Genomic DNA, 21981 nt, shown 5'->3' on the forward strand with positions numbered 1-21981 from the left:
TGCGTATCCCTCTTCCACCTGCAGTGTACAAAAAATTTACAAAAACCTATTCAAATGAAGTACCCAAACATGATATTTTATATCTCAAATTTCATATGTGATATACTCAAAGGTATTTCCTCCTATAAAATAGCTATAATATTTTCAAGCAATTTTAACCTTGTATGTTAAGTGCTTCTGAATTGACAGCAGAAACCGTAATAAATGCTCAAAGAATGACATCTCGGATCAGGACATTGTAACTCGACACACAAAGAATAATACTGAAATATCCATTACAAGGGTTTTATTAATAGATACAATTTAGGCTCTAAGCAGTATTATGAAGAGAGTTTAAACTGCTCAGACATGTTACACATTAGCAGTAAACTTTTTTTCTATTTCTGTTGCCTTATGACTCAATTTATTTTCTTCAAGTAATTGAACTCACTGCTCTTAAAGTTACGACAAACTATACCAATTTGGAAGTGGGTTCTGTTATTGGGAAAACTGAATTTTAAAAAATACAGCAAACCTAAAAAATATCCATGGCTTAGCCCCAAAGAATGATGGTATTAGTCTCAGTTTAGGGTGCTACAGTGTAATCACGAATATCACAGGGGCTTTGCTGGAGTATCCATGCCTGCGCTCCCTTTACTCATAATACCCAGACAGGCATGGGCATGTGAATCAGGTAGTTAATACTAATGTGAGAACTTGGAGTTTAAGGATGAAAATGCTACTTAAACATTAAACTAAACATATAAACAGTAAAAATCATTGCTTCAGGAATTGTGTAGAACTATGCAGAATATAGAACAGGAGGATGGATAATTTACCTCTTCCGTTATAGATCATCTTTTCTGTAAGAGTAAATAAGAGTCACAACAATAACCACCCCCAAATTCTGCAGTAGCTTTATTTTTCTTGAGAGCTGCTTAATAGTTTCACTTTAGGTTGAGATTTTTCATCCCTCACCTATTACCAACGATTTCAATTGCTTCATGATCAGTAACATCTAGTTTGTGCTGATTTCTGCTTCATTTACTGCAAAGGTTCCCAATTCTGCTACATATTAGAGTCACCTGGTGAGGTTCAGCTATTTGCAGGACAGTTGTTCTGGGGCGAGAGGGTTGTGGGCTGGAAACCAGACACTGGTGTGTCTAAAAGCTCGCCAGGTGATTCTAATGTACAGTTAGGGCTGTGAATCAAGGATTTGCTCCCACAGTTGTTGCCGTGGTTTCCATGCCTTCAGTCTTGCCCTCCTCTGACATCCTCTATATGCTGCCAGAATGATCTTCCTGCAATGCCCACAGAATTAAACTCAAGCCTGAGCACAGTGTAAAAGACTCAACATGATCTGCTCTTAAATACCTGACCAGCTGCCTCCCCGCTACTCTCTCTCCCTAGCTCTATCAAGCACTCATTTCCAACACGCCTGCCTCAGCCTCCAGCCTCCAGGTCTGACCTTGCTCTGAAATGCTCTCCACTGTTTATCTGCCTGGAGAACTGCATCTTCTCCATGAAGCCTTTCCTGACACGCTAGCCCCCCTCCTCGGTCAGTGTTCTCAAAGCACAAGTGTATTGGGTTTCACGTTTTTGTTTTTTGACTACTCATATTGAACTGTCATTTTAGAACATATGTCTCTCTCACCTTCATTAGACATTTTTATGAGCAAGGACTGTGTCACATTTGCCACTGTATCCCCAAAACTTAGCACGCTGCCTAGCATATACTGGCATTTTGTATTTGCTGAATAAATAGCATATTATACTATTTTCACTTATTATAGACAGAACCGGGGGAGGACTCACATTGGGTTCACTGAAAAATTTAAGCTTGTACTAAAAGACTTAGTATTTATTTAATATTTAGTAATAGCAATGATAATTACTTTAAAGATTAGTCTTTCAATCAGTGAATTTTACACAGGTTAAAGCCAAAGAAGTTTAATTAAATCCTCAATAGTGCTCTAACGATGATAGTCATAGCATCCCCAGACCATACATTTTCAGAATCATAGCCATTGTATACTCACCTTGGACTCGATAAGGGAAGGAAGCCCACTTAATGCCTACCACAAGTTGGCCTAATTTGGCTGTTCCCACCATGTGCCATCTAACCCACAACTCTGGTGAACATGCTTACTTTGTATTTGCTTTCTGATCTGGAAGGGGTGGGAATATGTCCTTTTTTCTTGAAGGTTGTAAAGTGCTTGCACTGAGGACATGGCTTGGTGCTGGAATCAATACGGCCAAGTTCCAAGAAATACTTGTATTTGATGGAGTCTTCATGCGTTAAGTTATAGATAACCGTTGTTTCTTCCAAGAATTCAAAACATTCTGTGATAGGGCATTTGATTTCCACTTGGCCAAGTTGTACCTGTGTGAAAGAGCAAATGGGAGAGAAAAAAGGTGCCAGTTATTAAGCTTCTCTTCCTTTTTCTTTTTCTTTTTTCATACAGTACTGCTTATTTCATGATTACTGTAAAGGATTATCTGTCATTTTTCATGATTCCTAACATAATAAATGATAATCACTTTGGTACCTATATCAGGCAGTACCAAATAAATAATACTATATAATGTTTCCAAAATGATTGATAGTGTGTTTAAGCATTCTCTATCATTAAATATAATGATAATCAAATATGAGAACTTAAATGGACCTAAGCCACAGGCTCACCTAGGAAGCAAATTTTCATTCCATCCTCTGGAAACTGCAGGATGAGATAGCATTCAGACAATGAGCCAACTAAAGGAACAGCTGGGATGAAAATGTGTTTCAGATTTTTCAACCTTACTACAAAGTTTCCTTACTACAACCTTACTCAGCAGTAAACCTAGGGCACATTTAACTACCTTAAAAAGACAAAAAAAGAGGATTTTGAAAGTACTTATATATACTACATCTAGTAGTTTAAAAATCACTGCTAGAGGGCTTCCCTGGTGGCGCAGTGGTTGGGAGTCCGCCTGCCGATGCAAGGGACACGGGTTCGTACCCCGGTCCGGGAAGATCCCACATGCCGTGGAGCGGCTGGGCCCGTGAGCCATGGCCGCTGGGCCTGCGCGTCCGGAGCCTGTGCTCCGCGACGGGAGAGGCCACAACAGTGAGAGGCCCGCGTACCGCAAAAAAAAAAACATTGCTAGAAAAACCCTCTATTTTCCCTGACTCTTCCAGGCAAAGAACATATAACTGTTCCCATGTCATCAGAATCATAGGAACAAGTAAGAAAACTAAACCAATCCTAACGCTTTAAAAAAATCCCTATGAGATCTGGCTACTACTGAGGTAATTTATAACATGAATTTCTTCAAAGAACTACAGAGTTAGATTAGGAGAGAGGAGAAGGAATATACTGGAATGCTACATTTACCATTTATTTGGTAGGGGATTCTACAAATGGTTAGCATTAAAAATTACAGTATAAGATTCAAGTACAAAGTGTGGCCACAATTAAATTTTAAAAGATGAAGAAAATAAGCTACTTTGAAAGAAGGAGGACCTGGAATTGTTTTCCACAAGTAGTGAGCAAGAACTCTTTATATTCATAGCATCATAATCTCTTTTTGCTCATCTTAGGGTAGGTAGCAGAGGGAGGTAGTGAAAGCTCCAAAAGGCAAACAACACTAAACCATTTCTTTTTCACTTGGGTGAACCTGACATTCTGAGAAGGCAAAACACATTGACCTTAATGAGAAAAACGCGCTATGAAAATGGAGGGAGGAATGAGGAAAAGCCACGTGATCCAGGGGAAGACAATCTCTGCAGTGAGCAATTAACAAAACCCCTAAATTCACAGTAACTTTTCTTTTAACTTTGCTGTGTATCTGGCACAGACTTGAGGAAAGGTAGTGAAGAAGCTACAGGCTGAAGGATGCCTGGGAACAATATATTTAATACTAGTAAAGAACATGAACCAGACGGATAATGAAATGAAAAAATCTGGCTTTGGGTAAACCATTTTATTAGTACTGACCTGCTGAAATATAAGTTGCTCTATCATCTTATGCTACAATTGTACAAAACATAGTCCAGAGAGGTCTTTCAAATATTAGCCCAAAGCAATTTTTTCTACTTTTTTTGATGAGTCTGCTTATAGTTACAATCAGATTTTATTTTTATACTTGTTACAGAGTTATTATAACCCAAATTATGTTTTGTAATAAATTATTTTCAGTTACGGCTGAAGGCAGAGGCTGTACAGATGAACTGGGCTCAGAGCAGGAGGGCAGAGCACACAGCCATGTCAGGAGTCTGAAGTAGACACCTAAGAAAAGAGAAAACTTCCGTTTTCAGCGTGTGAAAGACAATTTCTTTTCACTCCACATAGAAGGAGTCCACTTGGATCATCTCAAGGGACTCTCGCTTATTGAAGAGCTGCATACTTTGGGGAGTAAGAGCTAGAATGTTTTACTCCCAGGTCAATGTTTTAACCTGGCCTCCCTTGCCTCTAAGTTTATTTATTTTAAGTATATAAATAATAACAATGGAAGCAGTAATTTCACAACCACCCAGAGAGTCGGGTCGTATAGAAATGGACCGTGGTATAGGGACCAGAACCATCCAAGGCAGCTCAAGGGAGAGAGTAATCTGGTCACTCTTCCTGCAGTGGGTGTTCATTACCACACCACACTGGGACACCTACCATCTAACGTCCAACCAAGTGCCTTTTCTTCTTCAGTGTCTCTTAAATCTGCCTGTAAGTCTATTCTATTTCCATAGCACACACAATTTCCTTATGCTTCACACCCTCTGCATCTTGCGTATTCCATACCTTCCCTTCTCTCTGAAAGCTCCAAAATCCCTACCCCACTACACTGAGCCAAATGATCTCATATTTTATTAAACAGACAGAAGCAATATGATCACATTCCTTTATCTTCCCACTACAAACTCTCCCAATCTATGTCTGTCTCCATCTTTTCTGTCTTCCCTCCTTTTTTTTGTATTCTTCCCTGTTATTTTTTTTAAGGATCATGCAGCTTGATCTATTCTCTTCATCAGATTTTTTTACAGCTTTAAAAAAATTTTTTTTATTTATTTATTTGGCTGCTTTAGATCTTGGTGGCAGCACTTGGGATCTTTGTTGCGGCCTGAGGGATCTTTAGTTGCAGCATGTGAACTCCTAGCTGCAGCATGTGGAATTTAGTTCCCTGACCAGGGATCAAACCCAGGCCCCCTGTATTAGGAGCGCGGAGTTTTAGCCACTGGACCACCACAGAAGTCCCAAGTCTTCCCTTTTTTTTAGCTTTTATGTTTTTCTTTCTTTGTTTTTAATTTTTATTTTATATTGGAATATAGTTGATTTACAATATTGTCTTAGTTTTAGGTGTACAGCAAAGTGATTTAGTCATACAGATACATATATCTATTCTTTTTCAGATTCTTTTCCCATATAGGTTATTACAGAGTATTCAGTGGAGTTCCCTGTGCTATACAGTAGGTCCTTGCTGATTATTTTGTATATAGTAGTGTGTATATGTTAATCCCAACCTCCTAGTTTATTTCTGTCTTCCCTCCTTTTACAGCATAAGGCCTGAATCTACTTCCAGGACAACTGCATGAGTCTCTTGAAGTGTTTGTTGAGAATTCAAATTTCCTGGCCCACCTACGGCTTATACAATTTGAATTATTGCTGGTAAGCTAATATTTGGCAGTTTGGAACAATTACTCATACAATCCTTTGAATTACTCATACTTCTTCATACTAACAATATCCCCTTTTTCATAATAAAATGCTACTCATGACCTATGCAATCTCTTGGCCTCTACATGTCTATCTTTTCCGAATAATCTCCTCAATTTCTGAATAACTTCCTCAAAAGATCACTAAAAACCAATAATCATGATTAAGCAAAGTACATTCATTTATTTATTCAACAAGGTACATATTTCATCAATTCATAAGTATTTCAGTATGGGTCTAAAGAAAATAAGAAATCTTTAAAAAACATAATCACGATACCAAATATTTTCTAAAATGACAATAATTCTTTAATTTCAATGTAACAGTTTCAATAACATCATCTAACTTCTATTTATAGGATTTTATGTACTTAGCATCCTTAAAACAAAGGTCTAAATTTCTGTTGCGGTCAATGCTAATACTACTATTTATATCACTGAAAAATATGCTAATTCTGAACAAAAACATGTCCATTCTTGTAAGACAAAATTACTTAATTCTAAAACAATCTCCAAGGGTGTTAGTAAGAGACACAATTATCCACTAGATAATTATCCACTACCTCAAGCTAGATGGCTAATTTGTCACTTGGGAGAACTCAAAAGTAATTTAATGCCACAGCCACAAGTGAGAGAAACCACTGGAAAAGTGACAGGTTATTTAATTAACTTTCAAAAAACAAAAAAAGAGAGAAAATATAAACCTTGGATTTGAAGCTCAGTTTATCAAATGCATGGTTTATGAATTTGATCTTGGTTTTAAGTGTTGATCATGATAGTTTACAGTGTGCCTTGGCCTTTTGTTCACTTAATACCAAGGGATTTCAGATTTCCTCTATCATTAAAAAGGAACATATTAATATGGCAGAGGAGAAGAGAATACCACAACAAAAGCAATAACAATAGTCATGAAATGTATGCAGCACCTCCTCCATGCCAGGCACTGTTAGAAGCACTTTCTGTGCATTAATTACTTTGTGGCAGAGAGGCACAGTCATTTTTAGGTTCTACATTTCTCTATAAGGCTGCTTTACTGATAAATATGCTTCTTTGTTTACTCAGCAGGTATTACAGAGCATTGTGCTGGATGCCTTTGATTTTTTTAAAAAACTAATGAAAACCATCAAGTCAAATATCCCAGAAGTTCTCTCAACCCCAAGCAAGAAAAATATAAAGAACATCCACTTAAGCACATCAAGTAAAAGTGCCAAGTACCAAATACAAAGGAAGTATATTAAAAGCAACAGAGGAAAAAGACATTCCCACATAGAACACTTCAGCCCCAGGTCCCTTGCTGGTAAATTCTACTGAGAATTTAAGGATGAAATAACACTGATATTACAAAACTACTCTTAGTGAATAGTGATAAAAAGGGGGGGGAAAAAAAGGGGGGGATCACTATTCAGGTTGTTTTATGAGGCCAGCATAATCATGATACCAAAACCTGATAAGGACATTTCAAGAAAGGAAAACTACTGACTAATCTCTTCGTAAACACAAATGCAAAAATCCTAAACAAAACATTAACAAACCAATCTAGACAATACATGAAAAAGATAATACATCATAATCAAAGTGGGCTTATTCCAAGAATGCAAGATTGGTTTAACATTCAAAAATCAATTGCTATAACTCACACATTAATAAAATAAAGGAGAAACATCATATGATTATCTCAATAGAAAGAGGAAAGGTTATTTGATAAATTCAACATTCATGCATGTTAAAATCTTAGCAAATTAGGATGAAAATTCCTTAATCTAATAACAAGTGTATATAAGAAAATCTACAGTAAACCTAGCACTCAATGGTGAAATATTGAAAACTTTTTTCTTAAGACTGGAAATTGGGTGAGTACGCACTGCCACCATTACTAAACATTGACTAGAGCTAGCCAATGCAAGAAGAGAAAAAGAAAAATGAAAATAAAATAATTAGAAATGAAGATATAAAATCCTCCATTTTTTGCAGGTTGCATAATTATATATGCAGAAAATCCAACATAATCTACAGATAAACTATTAGGATAAATAAGTGAATTTAGAAAATTTGCTGAATAGGTCAATACACAAAAATCAAACTTACTTCCATACACTAGTAACAAGCAATTTCAAAATAATATTTAAGAAATAGTATCACTTATGACATATTAAAAACATCAAATATGAATAAATGCAACAAACAATGTTCAATACCCCTGTATAGAAATATCTGAAATATTTTTGGGAAAATGGAAAGAAGTAAATTAATGGAGAAATATATCAAGTTCTTGAACTGGAAGATTCATTAAAGATGTAAATAAGGTCCATATTGACCTACAGATTCCAGGCCATCTTAATAAAATTCCCAGCAATTTTCTCTCTCTCTTTCTCACTCTCCCTCTTGCTCTCTCTCTCTCTTTTTCGAGGGGAATCATCTTCTAATTCAAAATTAGAAGATGATTCTAAAACTATATTAATTACAATAGTGTGATGCTGGCACAAGGATAGATAAGGATAGATATCAGAAAAATAGAACAGAACCACTTACATACGAACACTCGATGTTTCGAAATTATAGAGCAGTGGGGACAATGTTATTCTTCAATAAAGTGTGCTGGGTCACTTAAATATCTATTAAAAAAATATGTTTGATTCCTACCCCAAACCAGGTAGACTGTAGCTATAATTATAAAAGGTGAAACAATAAAACTTCTAAAGATGGTCAAGAAGAATATCTTCATGTCCTTAGGGAAGGGAAAGATTGCTTACACATGACACTAAAAAAACTCACCATTTTAAAAAAGTGATAAATTTGACTAAGTAAAATTTAAAACTTCTGTTCATCAATAGATACTGTTAAGAGAATGAAAATGCAAATGAGAATTGGAAAAGATACTTGCAATATGTAAAGAATAAGGTTTTGCTTATCCAGAATACATAAAGAGCCCTCCCAAATCAGTAAAAAAAAAGGCAGACAACCAACCCAGCAGATAAATGGTCAAGAGGATGTTCAAGTGACCAACAAACATGAAAATACGTTTAACTTCATGAGTTGTCAGGGAAATGAACATTAAAACCAAAATGACATGGAATTTTGAAGGAATTAATTAATTGAGCTCTCATAACTCTCAAAGATTCAGCAAAATAATGTTTAAATAGTTAAAACAATAACTATACAATTAGTACAGTATTAATTTTCTATTCAATCATGCCAAATGTATTTTTCTATAGACAGTCCTCCTTTATGTTACTTAAATTTCTTTCTTCTTTCCTCACTACCCAAACTTTCATGCTCCCTTATCCACTTAAGTAAAATTTTATCCAATAGGTGAATTGCACATTCAGATTTGGGAACTCAAGCAGTAAAAACTGTTTCTTAATATGTGGAAAGAATTATAAACTTAATCCAATTTTTCTCCTTGAAAAGCACACTGAGATATATTATTAGGTTTAAGCAAACAATTTTTAGGATTCTATAGCTTATCTTGATTCTTTAAGAAGATAACACCCAAATTCTAATCCATCCTCAAAGAATATTAATAAGGAGGGCTTTTTCAATGCAAATCACTGAGTAAGTATTTAGACTGAGAGAGAAATGCATAATGTGTGCTCAGATAAACAGAATGCGTACATATTCATTTAACTATAATCAATTTTACCTTTTGAAAGGTAGAAATTTTAGAACAGGCTAGATATTTGGATACACTAGAGAGGGAAATATTTCTAAAAGAAAAAAATTTGAGCTTACTCTGTTTAAATGTTGTCCACTCTTTTTTTCATCATTACACTCATTTAAATCAGATATTCCAATTTATTACAATCAGAAAATAAAGATACTACATAGGTAATTTATGAAAAGAACCCTGGAATGGAAATCAGATATAGGATTCTGGTGTTATTAATATTTATGTGGCTGCATGTCCTTGAGTTCCAGGGACACACACAACCAAATCTCTTAGAGATGGACAGATTCACCTTTAGGATTCCCTACTGGCGCTAAAATTGTATAATTATAATATATGCTCTAACTTACAAAAAGTGTATGTAAGCTCTAAAGCTTTAGCTCTAGCTTAAAAAGCTGTAGAGGTTAATAGTTAAAAGAGTAGATTCCAGACTCAAATTGGCTCTGCTCCTTACTACTAGTTGCTAAATCTTTCTCTTGCCCAGCATCTGTATCTGTAAAAATCGGAATTTACCAATAGAATTTTGTTTAGAGGATTGTATGAGTTGACTTACATAAAATACCTGGAATAGTACCTGATAGGGATACTCAATAAAAGTTTGCTAATATTTACCTTTGTTGATATTCAGAAAGCAGTATTTCACAAAATTAATTTCAGAAATTAGAAACTCTTTTATGCTTATTTCTTATACAAGGAGAACATTTTAAATTCTGTAATCATCCGTAATTCATAATTCAGTACTCTCATTCATAATTCAGTGTTCTTCCTCCAAAAGCGTATATGTAAAGGAAGATAACTAAAAGTACAAATTACATGAATATACTGTAGAACTGAATGCTGAGATACAAAGGAAAAACAAATCATATACATTTACATCAAAGGTGTCCCCATTTTAAAAATAAATTTAACCAAGAATGGAAATACAGATGCATAATTATGGAAATGTACATATATAGTTCACATTAACAGACATAAAATAGCTTTGGAAATATTTTAGTCAATCCAGTACCACAGATTAATAATCAGTATTACTCTAGTGGGAGAGGGAAACCTTAAATTTTGTTTTACTCAGAGGTTTAATTTCAGTTAAAAGGGGCAAGTGAAAATTTCAGAGACTAGAAACAACTTTGGAAGCTTTAAAAAAATATATTACAAAGCTCACAAGAGACCTTTTGTAACTTCTCTCTCCCCCTCTTCATTGGTGTCTTTCCCTTGGCTTTCAAACTATGCTTAAATATCCTAAAAATGCCAAAAGCAAACAAAAGCAAAAGCCATTGGTGGTTTAGTTATGGAAAAGTATTTTGCCCTTCCACAAATCATATTAAATTCGTTTAACAAGTCTGAAAAGTGACATAAGAAAGCAAAATTTTGCAGATACAGGTGATTTTGAGGATTTACGAGTATTAGTGCCCAGTTAGAGCCACTGACTCAAGTGTGGGTATATTTAAGGTACTGGATTCAAGGAAAATTATTGCAAAACAGACATGTCAGCCCAGACATGGGTAATGTAGTAGCTCCTCCAGTTTTTTCCCCTGTACACCCCAAGGTAATTTTAATTCTCTCTTGGGTCTTGTAGCATGTTTACCCACTGTTCTTGGTAAGGGATTGTTAAATGCTTGAAGATAGCTGTCATGTCCCTTCAGTCTTTTTTCTCAGGAAAACATCCCACTTCTTTAACTATTCCTCACCTATTGTTTGAAGACTTTCCTTCTTCCTACGTTGGTTTGTAAAAGTGTGATACCCAGAAACCAAAGCCATCATGCAGGTGTGGTCTGGCTACTGGGGAAACAGGATTATCCTCAACCACAGTAAACTGAAAGAAAGGAAAAGGAAAAGAAAAAAGTCCTCAGGAATTATAAGTTACCAAAATTAACCCAAGAAGAAGTAGAAAATGTGAATGGGCCAAGTATATTAGAAGACATGAGGGTATGTCTTCTTCTAGGAAGGCCATCTATTTCCTAGATTTTCACCTTTGTTGCAATTGAATATTCTCTCACTGAGAATATTCTTGATGAAAAATAATATTCTCTTTCTCTCTGTGGTTTTTATTTCTTTCCTTATCTTGTCTCTTTCTCATTTTCATTACTTTTACTTTGGTCCCTAAATCAGGCTCCCCAAACAATTAATCTTTTGTTTCTTAAAATAATTAGCTTTGGGCTTACTTATCTTTCATATTGCTTTTTTCTCTTTTAGTTTTCCTTTCTTTTGATTTTTACATTTAGTATTATGCTCTCCCTGCTTTTGTCTCATTTTGTTATTCTTTTTCTAGTTTCTTACGATCACTTTGTTTTCTGCTTTCTCTTTAGTAATGAATACAGTTTTTGCTACGTTCCCAAAATTTTGGTATGAAATGTTGTCTCTTCATTATTTTCTAGGCAGTTTATTGTCTGTTTTTACTTCCTATTTAAGTGTTTCTTAATTTCTATGCAGTTAAAACTTTCTTTGGTAACTTTTTTTCTAAAATTTACTTGATTATGAATAGAGTAGGTAGACTGTATAAACTATTAATTTTGATGTATTAAGGTTCTTTTCTAGCCAATTACATAATCTTTTAAAAATGTTTTTTGGATATTAAAAATATTTAATCAAGAGAAGTAAGATTCTATATAGATTTCTATTAAATCACAGCTTTGATGATTCAAGTCAACTTCTCTATGGGCTCATTAATTTATCTACTCAATCTGATTCTGAAAGAGGAATACTGAAATTGCTTACTATAATTTTTTTCAAATTATCTTTGCACTTCTAGTTTTTATATTTTTGGTTTATATGTTTGACTGCAGTGTTTCTTGGTGCATACAGGCTTGTGACATATCTTCATAAATAGTCTTCTCTCTATCTGGTGTTTTTACATTTAAATTCTACCTCAACCTCATCAGAAATTAATACTACCACTTCCTCTTTTTATTGTCATTTTCCTCCTATGGCTCTGCTCATTTCTTCTCACCTAAACTTCATTTTAAATCACTTTGCTGGAAATGATTCTATGGATTAATTAAATACTCAAATATTTATTCAGTGTCTACCATGGACAAGGCACTCTACTAGCTACTGGGGGAAATTTAAAAATGAATAAACTACCTTCAAGCAATTTTCAGTTTATTAGGGGAGAGAGACTTGGGCATAAATAACCATGGTTCAGGTGGAGAAGCACAAAGGAGAACTGGGTTTGACTGCTCATGGAAAAGAAGGTATTTTAGTTAAACTATGAAGAATGAAAAGGATCGCAATGAGTAGATTTGACTATGTCTTATTTCTTAAATAGAAAAAAAAATGAAAAATAATATGAAATACATATCTGATAATGTTAGGTCAGAAAACATAATAAACACTGTATTTGTATATTATAAATATGTAAAAGCATATATGAAAAAACATAAACTGAGAGGGAAGAAGAAAGAATTATTAAAACGATTTTTCAGGTTGTGGAATTATTTTTTTCTTATTTAATGTTCTAGTATTGGTTTTTTTAAATAAATTTATTTATTTTTGGGGGGGCGTGTTGGGTCTTCGTTGCTGTGCGCGGGCTTTCTCTAGTTGCAGTGAACGGGGGCTACTCTTTGTTGCGGTGTGCGGGCTTCTCATTGTCGTGGCTTCTTTTGTTGCGGAGCATGGGCTCTAGGCGCACAGTCTTCAGTAGTTGTGGCATGTGGGCTCAGTAGTTGTGGCACACGGGCTTAGTTGCTCTGCGGCATGTGGGATCTTCCGGGGCCAGGGCTCAAACCTGTGTTCCTTGCATTGGCAGGCAGATTCTTAACCACTGCGCCACCAGGGAAGCCCAATGTTCTAGTATTTTTGTTACAATTTTTATCATTCAGTAATTTTTTTTTGCATCAGTGTTTTCTGACTCTTAATAGGTGACAGATACAGTGGATAGCAACACCAGTAAACCAAAACTTTGCATTGGTCTTGAAAACAAGAGAGAATACTGAGAATTATGGGTCCAGGATTTTACTTATCAAAACTAAATTATGAACATTATTTAAGTTTGTTTCTGAACACACTTGGTGGTCTAAGTTTATAGCCTCTACCATTGCACTGATGGATTCTGGGCTCTGTCCTAACCCTCTGCAGGGTGCCATGGAGAAAACAGACATTTCGTAAGTCAACTAAACCCTGTGGGAATCTCATCCCACACAGTCCTGCCATCATCACAGCTACTTCACAAAAAGCAACATTCCTTTCATGGAGCTCATGTCAAAATAGTTCGTTTTTTGCTTTTTTTAAAAAAAATAATATCCAGAAACCTTTCTTCTTGAAACTTGTTTAACAAATAGAACAACAAAATCACTCCTTACGATACTGCTTGTAAACCTGGAGGTAGTCCAAGTTTGACAAACTTTAAAAATACATGTTCTGTATTTTTATTCACAGCCATTTCAATATTTGGTGGGTTTTTTTTTCCCCTACAGGTTTTGGTCTTTCAATACTGGCAAGCATCAGTGCTTTCCTAGACTTTAACCCAAGTTAACATCATTTTTTAACTTAAAAAGAGCAATTTCAACAGAGCCTTTTCATGCCAAAAACAAAGTATCTTTGTGCACCATGCACCCAATTCTAGGAATAGTCTGTTCATTACCTGGAGTTTTTAGATTCGAGAAAGAAAAATATAATTCCATTCTTGGCTTCTATTCATTATTTCCAGATACAAAACACTGTTTAGTGTAGAGTGACCAAATTTTCCTTTCTGTCTCCCAGGAATAAAGTTAAAATGTATATGAATATGAAAAGAGAAAAAAATGTGTTTTTTTTTTATAAAAAGTGTCTTCTCTTTTGATGTTTGAATTTTAATACCTCCAAAGTAGGGAGAAATCTTTGCCTAGGAATATAGAAATCTCTTTTAAAAATATGATTGAGCTAGAGAGGTATCCAAAAAGGCTAGCCTGGTGAATGAAAAGTTTTGTGGTTAGAGTGAAAAAGGGTTGGAATACCTGGTATACCCACTGTGTTAAATGTCTTGATTTACTGCACATACACTTGAGAAAACCCCCATCCTGCTTCAACTGAGCTTCTTTTCTTTAGGAGACTACAGTACAATGATGAAAACCTCTTGACCTTGCTGCTGGCCAACAAGGTAAATACTGCTCTTGCATTAGAACGGAGACTGCTCAAATGAGATTGTTTTCATTGAAATAACAAATCACTTAAGAAAATTAGCTAAGACAAAGTATAGAGGAAGATGGTAAAACAGAGACCACAACAGAAGACTGTGAGCTATATGGAAAGAGTAGAACACATCACCATATTCTAACAGAGAAAATAATCATAAGTAAAAATGAAATTCAAGTTGTTTTTAAAAACCCTTATACTTGGGCTTCCCTGGTGGCGCAGTGGTTGAGAGTCCGCCTGCCGATACAGGGGACGCGGGTTCATGCCCCGCGGAGCGGCTGGGCCCGTGAGCCATGGCCGCTGAGCCTGCGCGTCCGGAGCCTGTGCTCCACAATGGGAGAGGTCACAACAGTGAGAGGCCCACATACCGCAAAAAAAAAAAAAAAAAAAAAATAGGAAAAATTTTAAAGGGAGAATAATAATTTAAAGGTTTTTTATAAAGCACTTACGAATACTATATAAAAATATACATATACTAATACTGTTTTGTATTAGTACTATTTCCAGTTTTATTATATGTTCTTACCTCACTTTTATATTGAATTACAATAAATTTTGCCATTATATTCCAGAAGTTAAATCCTCTTAGAACTACTCAGAGTGTATATATATATATATGTATATCAGGGGATCCTAACCTGGGATCCTGAAATTATCTTTTACTATTACTATTACTTTACTGTTACTCTTTGCATGTGAAAAAAATGCTACTGTATTATGAGTACATTGTGGTTCTTTTGTATTTGTTTTAATTTTTTTCATCCAGTAAGGGAGACAGATTTGGGCAGTTAAATCATTTACATACCCACCTGTTCTTCCATGAAATCAAGGGTCATCCAGGAAAGCAATGCGATTCTTAGAGCGTTTAGGGATTGCATACGGAAACCTGCCTACTAAAAAGACTCAACTGATAAACATCTAACTTTGATTCTTTTTTTTTTGTGAGAAAGGTTTTTAATATTTGTTTTAGTTTTGCCCTCTCAAAACAGGAATGCCCAGTGCCTTTTGTCATTCTTTCTACCACAGAAAAGTGGAGCTCTGATGACATGTTCGTGCTCTATAGTAAAGGCTTAAATTGTAAACCTTCCTGAAACTTCTGGTACTGTCACAGCGAACTGAATGATGGTGATGATGACAGCAGCAGCTAATATTTATTGAAGCTTTAATCCAAACCCAGTCACTGCCAGAGCCTGGACACATTGTCACTAAGCAAGCCCCTGCAGATGCCTCTCCAGACTTGGCAAAATTAGTCACCTGGAATAATAATGCCATGTTGCTAGAGGCCACCCAGAATTCTTAAATGCCTAATGAAAAGCAGTACATGCCTTTCGAAACATGATACTTGGATGAGCATAAGCAGTCTGTAGACAAGCAGATGGTCCGAAGCGCATCGGGGCTGTCATCATTGAGCAGCAGCCTTTCTCTGGGTCCCTCTAGGTCACTCCTTCTTTACCTATGAAACAGTTCTAATTTCCACCTCCTCCTCAAGTCCTCACCCCAACCTTTCCTTTCAGGTGACTGATACACACGCAATCAACAACCTCACTCCCACTTGACACGGTAAAATACAAGGTGTCCAGCTGAGAACCCCTTCAACTTTCTGTTCCCCATACATTCTCTTCCACCCTTCCTTCCTCCTTGGTGGAAAGCAAGACCTTCCAAGCTTCCCAAGATGAATATTTCTACCTGCCTTGTCAGGAATCTCAACTCTCTCTGGTAACTTCAGACAATCAAGCATATGATGTGCTCAAGTTTCTCCCATCAAAAAAGCAAAATGAAATAAAAACTCATTAGGACCCCTATATGCCTTAGTCTCTACATCTTAGTTTCCCTCCATTTTTCAGCCCAAGCTAACTGAAAGATTAATGTTCTTGTCTCTGTGTCCACATTTAAAAACCCACTACAATCTGTCTCACCCCTCCACTTTAAGTCACTCTCTACAAAATTACCAATGACCTTCTCCTTCCTAACTGCCCTCATGAATCCTTATCTTACTTGCCTCCTCTGCAGCACTGACCCTGCTGACCTCTGCTTCTTTCTTGACCCCTAGGACATCACATTCTCTTGGTTCTCAGTACTTCCTTCTGTCCCTTTTGTGAATTCTTCCTATGTCTATCTCTTAAATCTTCCTGGGTTTCCAAGGCTCCGTTTATTATAGATTGTTCTCTGAGAGTTATTCCTTCACCCCATGGTTTCAAGTCCACACATATGCAGAAGGCTTCCCCACGTAAACCTCCAGCCCAAATCTCTCTACTGAGCTTCTGATATCTACATGCAATTACTTGCTTGATGTCTTCAGTCACATACCTCAAACTCAGCCTAAAACCAAACTCATCACCTCCCCATCTCTCCCTGACAGCCCACTGTCCTTCATGTTCCTTATTCCTGTGAGTGGCACAGAAACCAGAAAACAAGGTATTCTCTCTCCTGACTTTTCTTTGCCTGTCTCTCCCTCAACCAATCAATCAACAAAATTCCATTTTATTCATACTTCAAAGAACCATTTATATCTTTTGATCTCCACTGCCACGAAGTCAGCCCAGGCTCTGGAGTACTCTTTCTAAAACACACATCTGGTCATGATACTCTACTAATTAAAATTTCAATGATGATAACTTTGTGCTTCAGGATTAAGTGAAAACCCCTTTGTATATGAAATAAAGATCCAATTAATGATTTGATGGCTTTTCTGGATTCCCTATTGCCATTGCCCCATCGCAAGCTATGCCCCAGTCATACACTAGTTTGCCTCTAGAACCTGCTGTTCCTTCTACCTGGGACATGATTCATGCACATGCGTCTTGCCTAAATTCTGCAGGTCTTAGCGTAGACGTCAAATCTGTAGCAGCCTGTGCTCATTCCTGTCATTTTATTTATCCCATTACAGACTGATTGCTTGTATTTTCCATTATCCTATAAATTTTTTTGAGGGCAGAAACTCTGCCTTGTTTATTCTTGCATTTCATATACCTCACTCACTACCTGGCACAGGGTAGGTGCTTAATGAATATTTGCTGAAATTCCAAAAGAGGTTAATATAACTAGTGTTGGTTTTCCAGGTAGTTTTCAGGTAATGGATCTGTAGCCACAGAAGGCTAAGGGTCAAGCAGGGAGCACAGATAGAGATGATAAAGGGGAGCACGGGGCCACTAGCCCAGGGGAGGCACTAATTATACGGGAGGAAATGTGATTTTATTTGTTTTGTCTAGTGTATAATGTAGGCTTGTAGGAAGAATAATTAATGTGTTGTTCTGGATCATTCTAAGGGGTTCTGGGAGGGAGGGGGGTGACAATCAAATTAGCCTTGATCAATAGCTCTAAGAAGATAAAAAGATCAGTTATAACTACCAGGGCAGAGAACTCACATGGGCTGGAAGCCCAGCCTTCCTTAAGGGGAAGAGACACATCCTTGACTGGACACAGGTTCAACTACTGTACCCAACATGTTAATGGAAAGAAAAAAGGCTGGGATGTAGGAAAGGAAACACTTCTGGGCCTCTCTAATGGTCAGCCCATCCTTCCTAGTCCAACTCCTCTAAAGTGTCCCTAGGCTGCTCCGATTACGGGGCACTGATTTTTTTTTTTTTTGCTTTTGTTTGTGTTTTAATGCACTAGCTGCCAATAGTGTTACTGGCTGACCAAAATTTCACTAGATCCTTACTATATATAATGGAACCATGTAAGTTTTGTTAACTGTTGAATAATATCATCATTTTGAGGAAGAATAGAAACATATTTTTTCTCCCTAAATGAAATAGGTCTGGTAGACCTATTTCTCACTTGCTAGAACTAACTGGAAATCAGATATCAATCATACTGGGGCCCTGGAGTGTAGGGAAGTGTTTGATAATAGTCTTGGGGTCTCTTGTGTTTGTGCATAAATGATTTTATAAAGGAAATGTGGAAAACAGAAAAAGGGGAAAAATTAGGTTTTGTCTTATCATCCAAATGTGAACAATATTAACAGCTTCATATATATCCTTCTAGAATATACTGTATTCTACAGGCACACTAAATTCAATTTGGCATCCTGCCTTTCCATATAACACAACATGAACATTTTCCATGTTATTACCACTTATAATCATCATTTCAGAATGTTGTATAATATTTCAGAAAGTAGAGGACCCACAGTTAACCTGTGGAGACTCCTTCCAATTTTATGCTATTATAAATAATGTGGTGATGAATAACTTCATGCATGAAGCTTCTTCTGTATTTCAGATTATTTCCTTAGGATAGATTCCCAGAATTGGAATTATTGGGTCAAAGAACATGATTATTATTAAGACTCCTGACATATACTGCCAAACTGCTCTCCAAAAGCCGTATTTATTTACAGTCCGTGATAGTAACCATTTCACCACAACTTGCTCTGATTAGTACCATCATTAAAAAAACAAGCATGCAAAGTAAGACAACAAAAGAAAACCTCCGATACTTTTGCCTTTAATGTGATAAGCAAAAATGGCAATATTTTTCTTTTTATATGTGTGGTTTAAACATTTTTTTTTACTAATTGTAAGCTTTCGTATATACGTCAGTATATTTATTTGTTGTTTTCTCCTTTCCTGTGAATCTTCTAGCTATGTGCTGACTTGAAAGAGTTTGATGACCTGTACATACTATTCAGTATTCATGAAGGTTATATAATACTCCATGTGAAGAAAGAATAGTTTCCAGCAAGATGAGCCAAAGCAACAAGCCTGTATCCAGAATCCAACCCTGAACAGATGTTTGCTTGGCAGCCTAGCTGCAATAATTAACATCAGAAAGCAGGGCAATTAAAAAAAAATACAACCAGATCTCACATCTATGAATCATGGTTCTGTAAATGTCCCAAACCATCTGGATGACTGGGCTCCAATGCTCCATTTTGAGAAAGACCTGAACGATAGTACTAAAGACAAGGGACCTCTGAATACCAAATGCTCATAGGATATTGTTTGTTGCCTCTTAAATCACTTCTCATTCCCTACCTTTTAATAACGGATATTGATGTAACTGTCTCAAGCCCTCTTTCCCTGGATTCTATACTTCTCTTAGGCACATACCACATTTGATTTATCTTTATATCCTAGGGAGCACCAGGACCCTGCCCTGCATACAGTAAGCACTTTGTATTTGTTTGTTGAAATAAATTGAAATAGAATAATCAAAGCCTTGGCAGATGTCTGACCCCAAGCCAGAGGGTGTCTCTTAATTGCACTGGTAGTTGTTTACCATTACGGTAAACAGCTCTGTCTAAAGCCCTGCTGATGGTGGGAAGTCAGCACAGGAAAAGCACAGCAGTGCTGCGGTGAAAAGCAATGTAAAGACAGAACAGCCCTTGGCTTCTGAGGCAGGTGGAGCGCCTTCACAGCACGTATGGTGCTTGCCCAGGTTTGCTGTGTGGTTCTTCACAAAGCTGACTGAGCTAGGAGGCAATCAGTGACTTCAATTTCATGTGCAAAATGGAAATATACTATTATTTTAATATACATTATTTTAGCTAAGGATTATTCATTTTCCCAATAAACAGATGGTGACAGGCAATTCTCAAAGGGAAAGAGAGGACTGCCCACCTGAATTACCAACTTAGAGAGATTTTCATTTAAATTTCTCAGTATTATTTGATCGAATATTTTCAAAACATTTAAGTAACATCTCTCCCGCATTTTAGGAAACATGCTAATTGCCTCCAATCCACATCATTTCTTTTGCAGTATTAAAATCTTCACTAAATCTGTTCTGGCAAAGAATTTACTAAAGCACTTTTTTAAAAAAGAATGCATGGCATAATCTGTCCCTCAAATTATTTCCTTCCAGCTTTCAATTAATGAAACATTTCAAGTCTCTGCCTCTCTCTCTCTCTCTCTCTCTCTCTGTGTCTCTCTCTCTCACACACACACACACACACACGCGCGTGCGCGCGCCTCTTACTTTTTTCTTCTTTTTTGCTTAACCACTTAAGAGAACAGGGGCATTATTTTACTTAATCATGATATAATCATCTCATCAGGAAACAGCATAGATAAAATATTCCTACCCAATACACATTCTATATTCATATTTCCCTAATTGTCCCCAAAATGTTGATTTTTAAAAATCACTCAGGATCCAGTCAAGGATCATATAGTACATTTTGTTGTCATTTCTCTTTCATCTGTTTTAACCTTTTAGTTTTTTAAATAAAATAATTTGTTACTAACATTTTAAGAATTCAGGCGAAAAAGAAAAAAAAAAAGAATTCAGGCGAGTTGTTTTGCAGAATGTCTCACAATCTGGAATTGTTTGCTATTTCCCCATAAACAAATATGACTTAAACATTTTGGGTGGTGTGTGCTTCCCATGGTGTCAGATCAAGAAGCTTGTACTTTCAGTTTTCCATTGTTGGCGGTGGCAGTTTTGATCACTTGGTTATGGTGATGCCTGTGCCAGCTCTCTCTATTTTAAAAGTACTTTTCCCTTGTAATTAATCAATAATCTGATTGATACTTGACTATGGGACTATATTTTATTCCCCCAAAACACTTTACTCAGTAGTTTTACCACTGGGTATCAAAAACCACTGAGCATCATTGTCTCTAGGCCCTTTCAGTCATCAGACTTATTAAATATATATATAATTTTATACATGTATATATTATAACTTTAATGTATTTTAAATACATATATTATTAATTTTTTTCTTTATTTTAAATCAGCATTTCATACTGATGCTTCCACTTATAACCCAATGCTACAAGGGCTCTTTCTCACTTTCCCTCATTCCGTACTTATAACTCTCTTCTGCCATGGTTAGAAAACTGATATCAACATATTTATTTATTTGCTTTATCTTCCAGTACGTAAATAAGAATTTCCTAATTACCGTATCAATAAATTAACAATAAACCACTACAGCAAGATAAAGATTTGTCTGAAATTCTCTTTCTGCTCATAATATATCCTACTAAGCATACACTCAGAGTACTGTGTTTAAAGTTGCCTGAACTCATTCTTCTGTGTCTATGCAATTTGATAAATAGTTATACCCTTTGCTTCTGTTCATACTCTATCTTCAGGCTTACTTCTTTAAAAATTTTTTTTAAAGTTCTTTTTGATTGAATTTTATTTTTGATAAGTAGAACATTAACATGGTTCAAAAGTCAAAACTACATTGAAAGGCATACTCAGATTTTACTCCTACTCTAGCTTCCACCCCATTCCCACCCGCCTCTACAGGTAACCATTTCACTGTCTTGTGTATCCCTCCTATGCTTCTTTTTGCAAAAATAGGCAGATATATTCATATATTCACATTTTTTTTGTATTTTTCCCTAAAGTGTTTTCAGTCTAGTTGAAGAGATACAGCATTCCCAAGTAAAAAGTTAACTAAAGAATACAAGGCAGAATATTAGTGACAAAATAGTCCACAAAATACATGCACTAGTACTAAATGCTCTGGAGGTTTTCTTCAGTACATCTCTAAGAGGTATTCAGAGACAGGTTTTAATAACCTGTTTATTCATGCACAGGATTAAAAAAGCTGTAAACATCCAGAGCTTTGCATTGCCAA

General features: G+C 36.0%; 1 protein-coding gene across 1 annotated transcript in view; it reads right to left on the minus strand.

Moving 5' to 3' along the window:
- Positions 1-21981, minus strand: part of RNF217 (ring finger protein 217) — a 128344-nt gene that overhangs the window by 43235 nt on the left and 63128 nt on the right. Inside the window, exon 2 of the mRNA XM_065889171.1 lies at positions 2129-2362. Coding sequence (XP_065745243.1) covers positions 2129-2362 — 234 coding nt within the window. The remainder of the gene's footprint in view (positions 1-2128; positions 2363-21981) is intronic.

Source organism: Phocoena phocoena, chromosome 12 (genome assembly GCF_963924675.1).
Source record: "Phocoena phocoena chromosome 12, mPhoPho1.1, whole genome shotgun sequence".
Classification (NCBI taxonomy): Eukaryota; Metazoa; Chordata; class Mammalia; order Artiodactyla; family Phocoenidae; genus Phocoena; species Phocoena phocoena.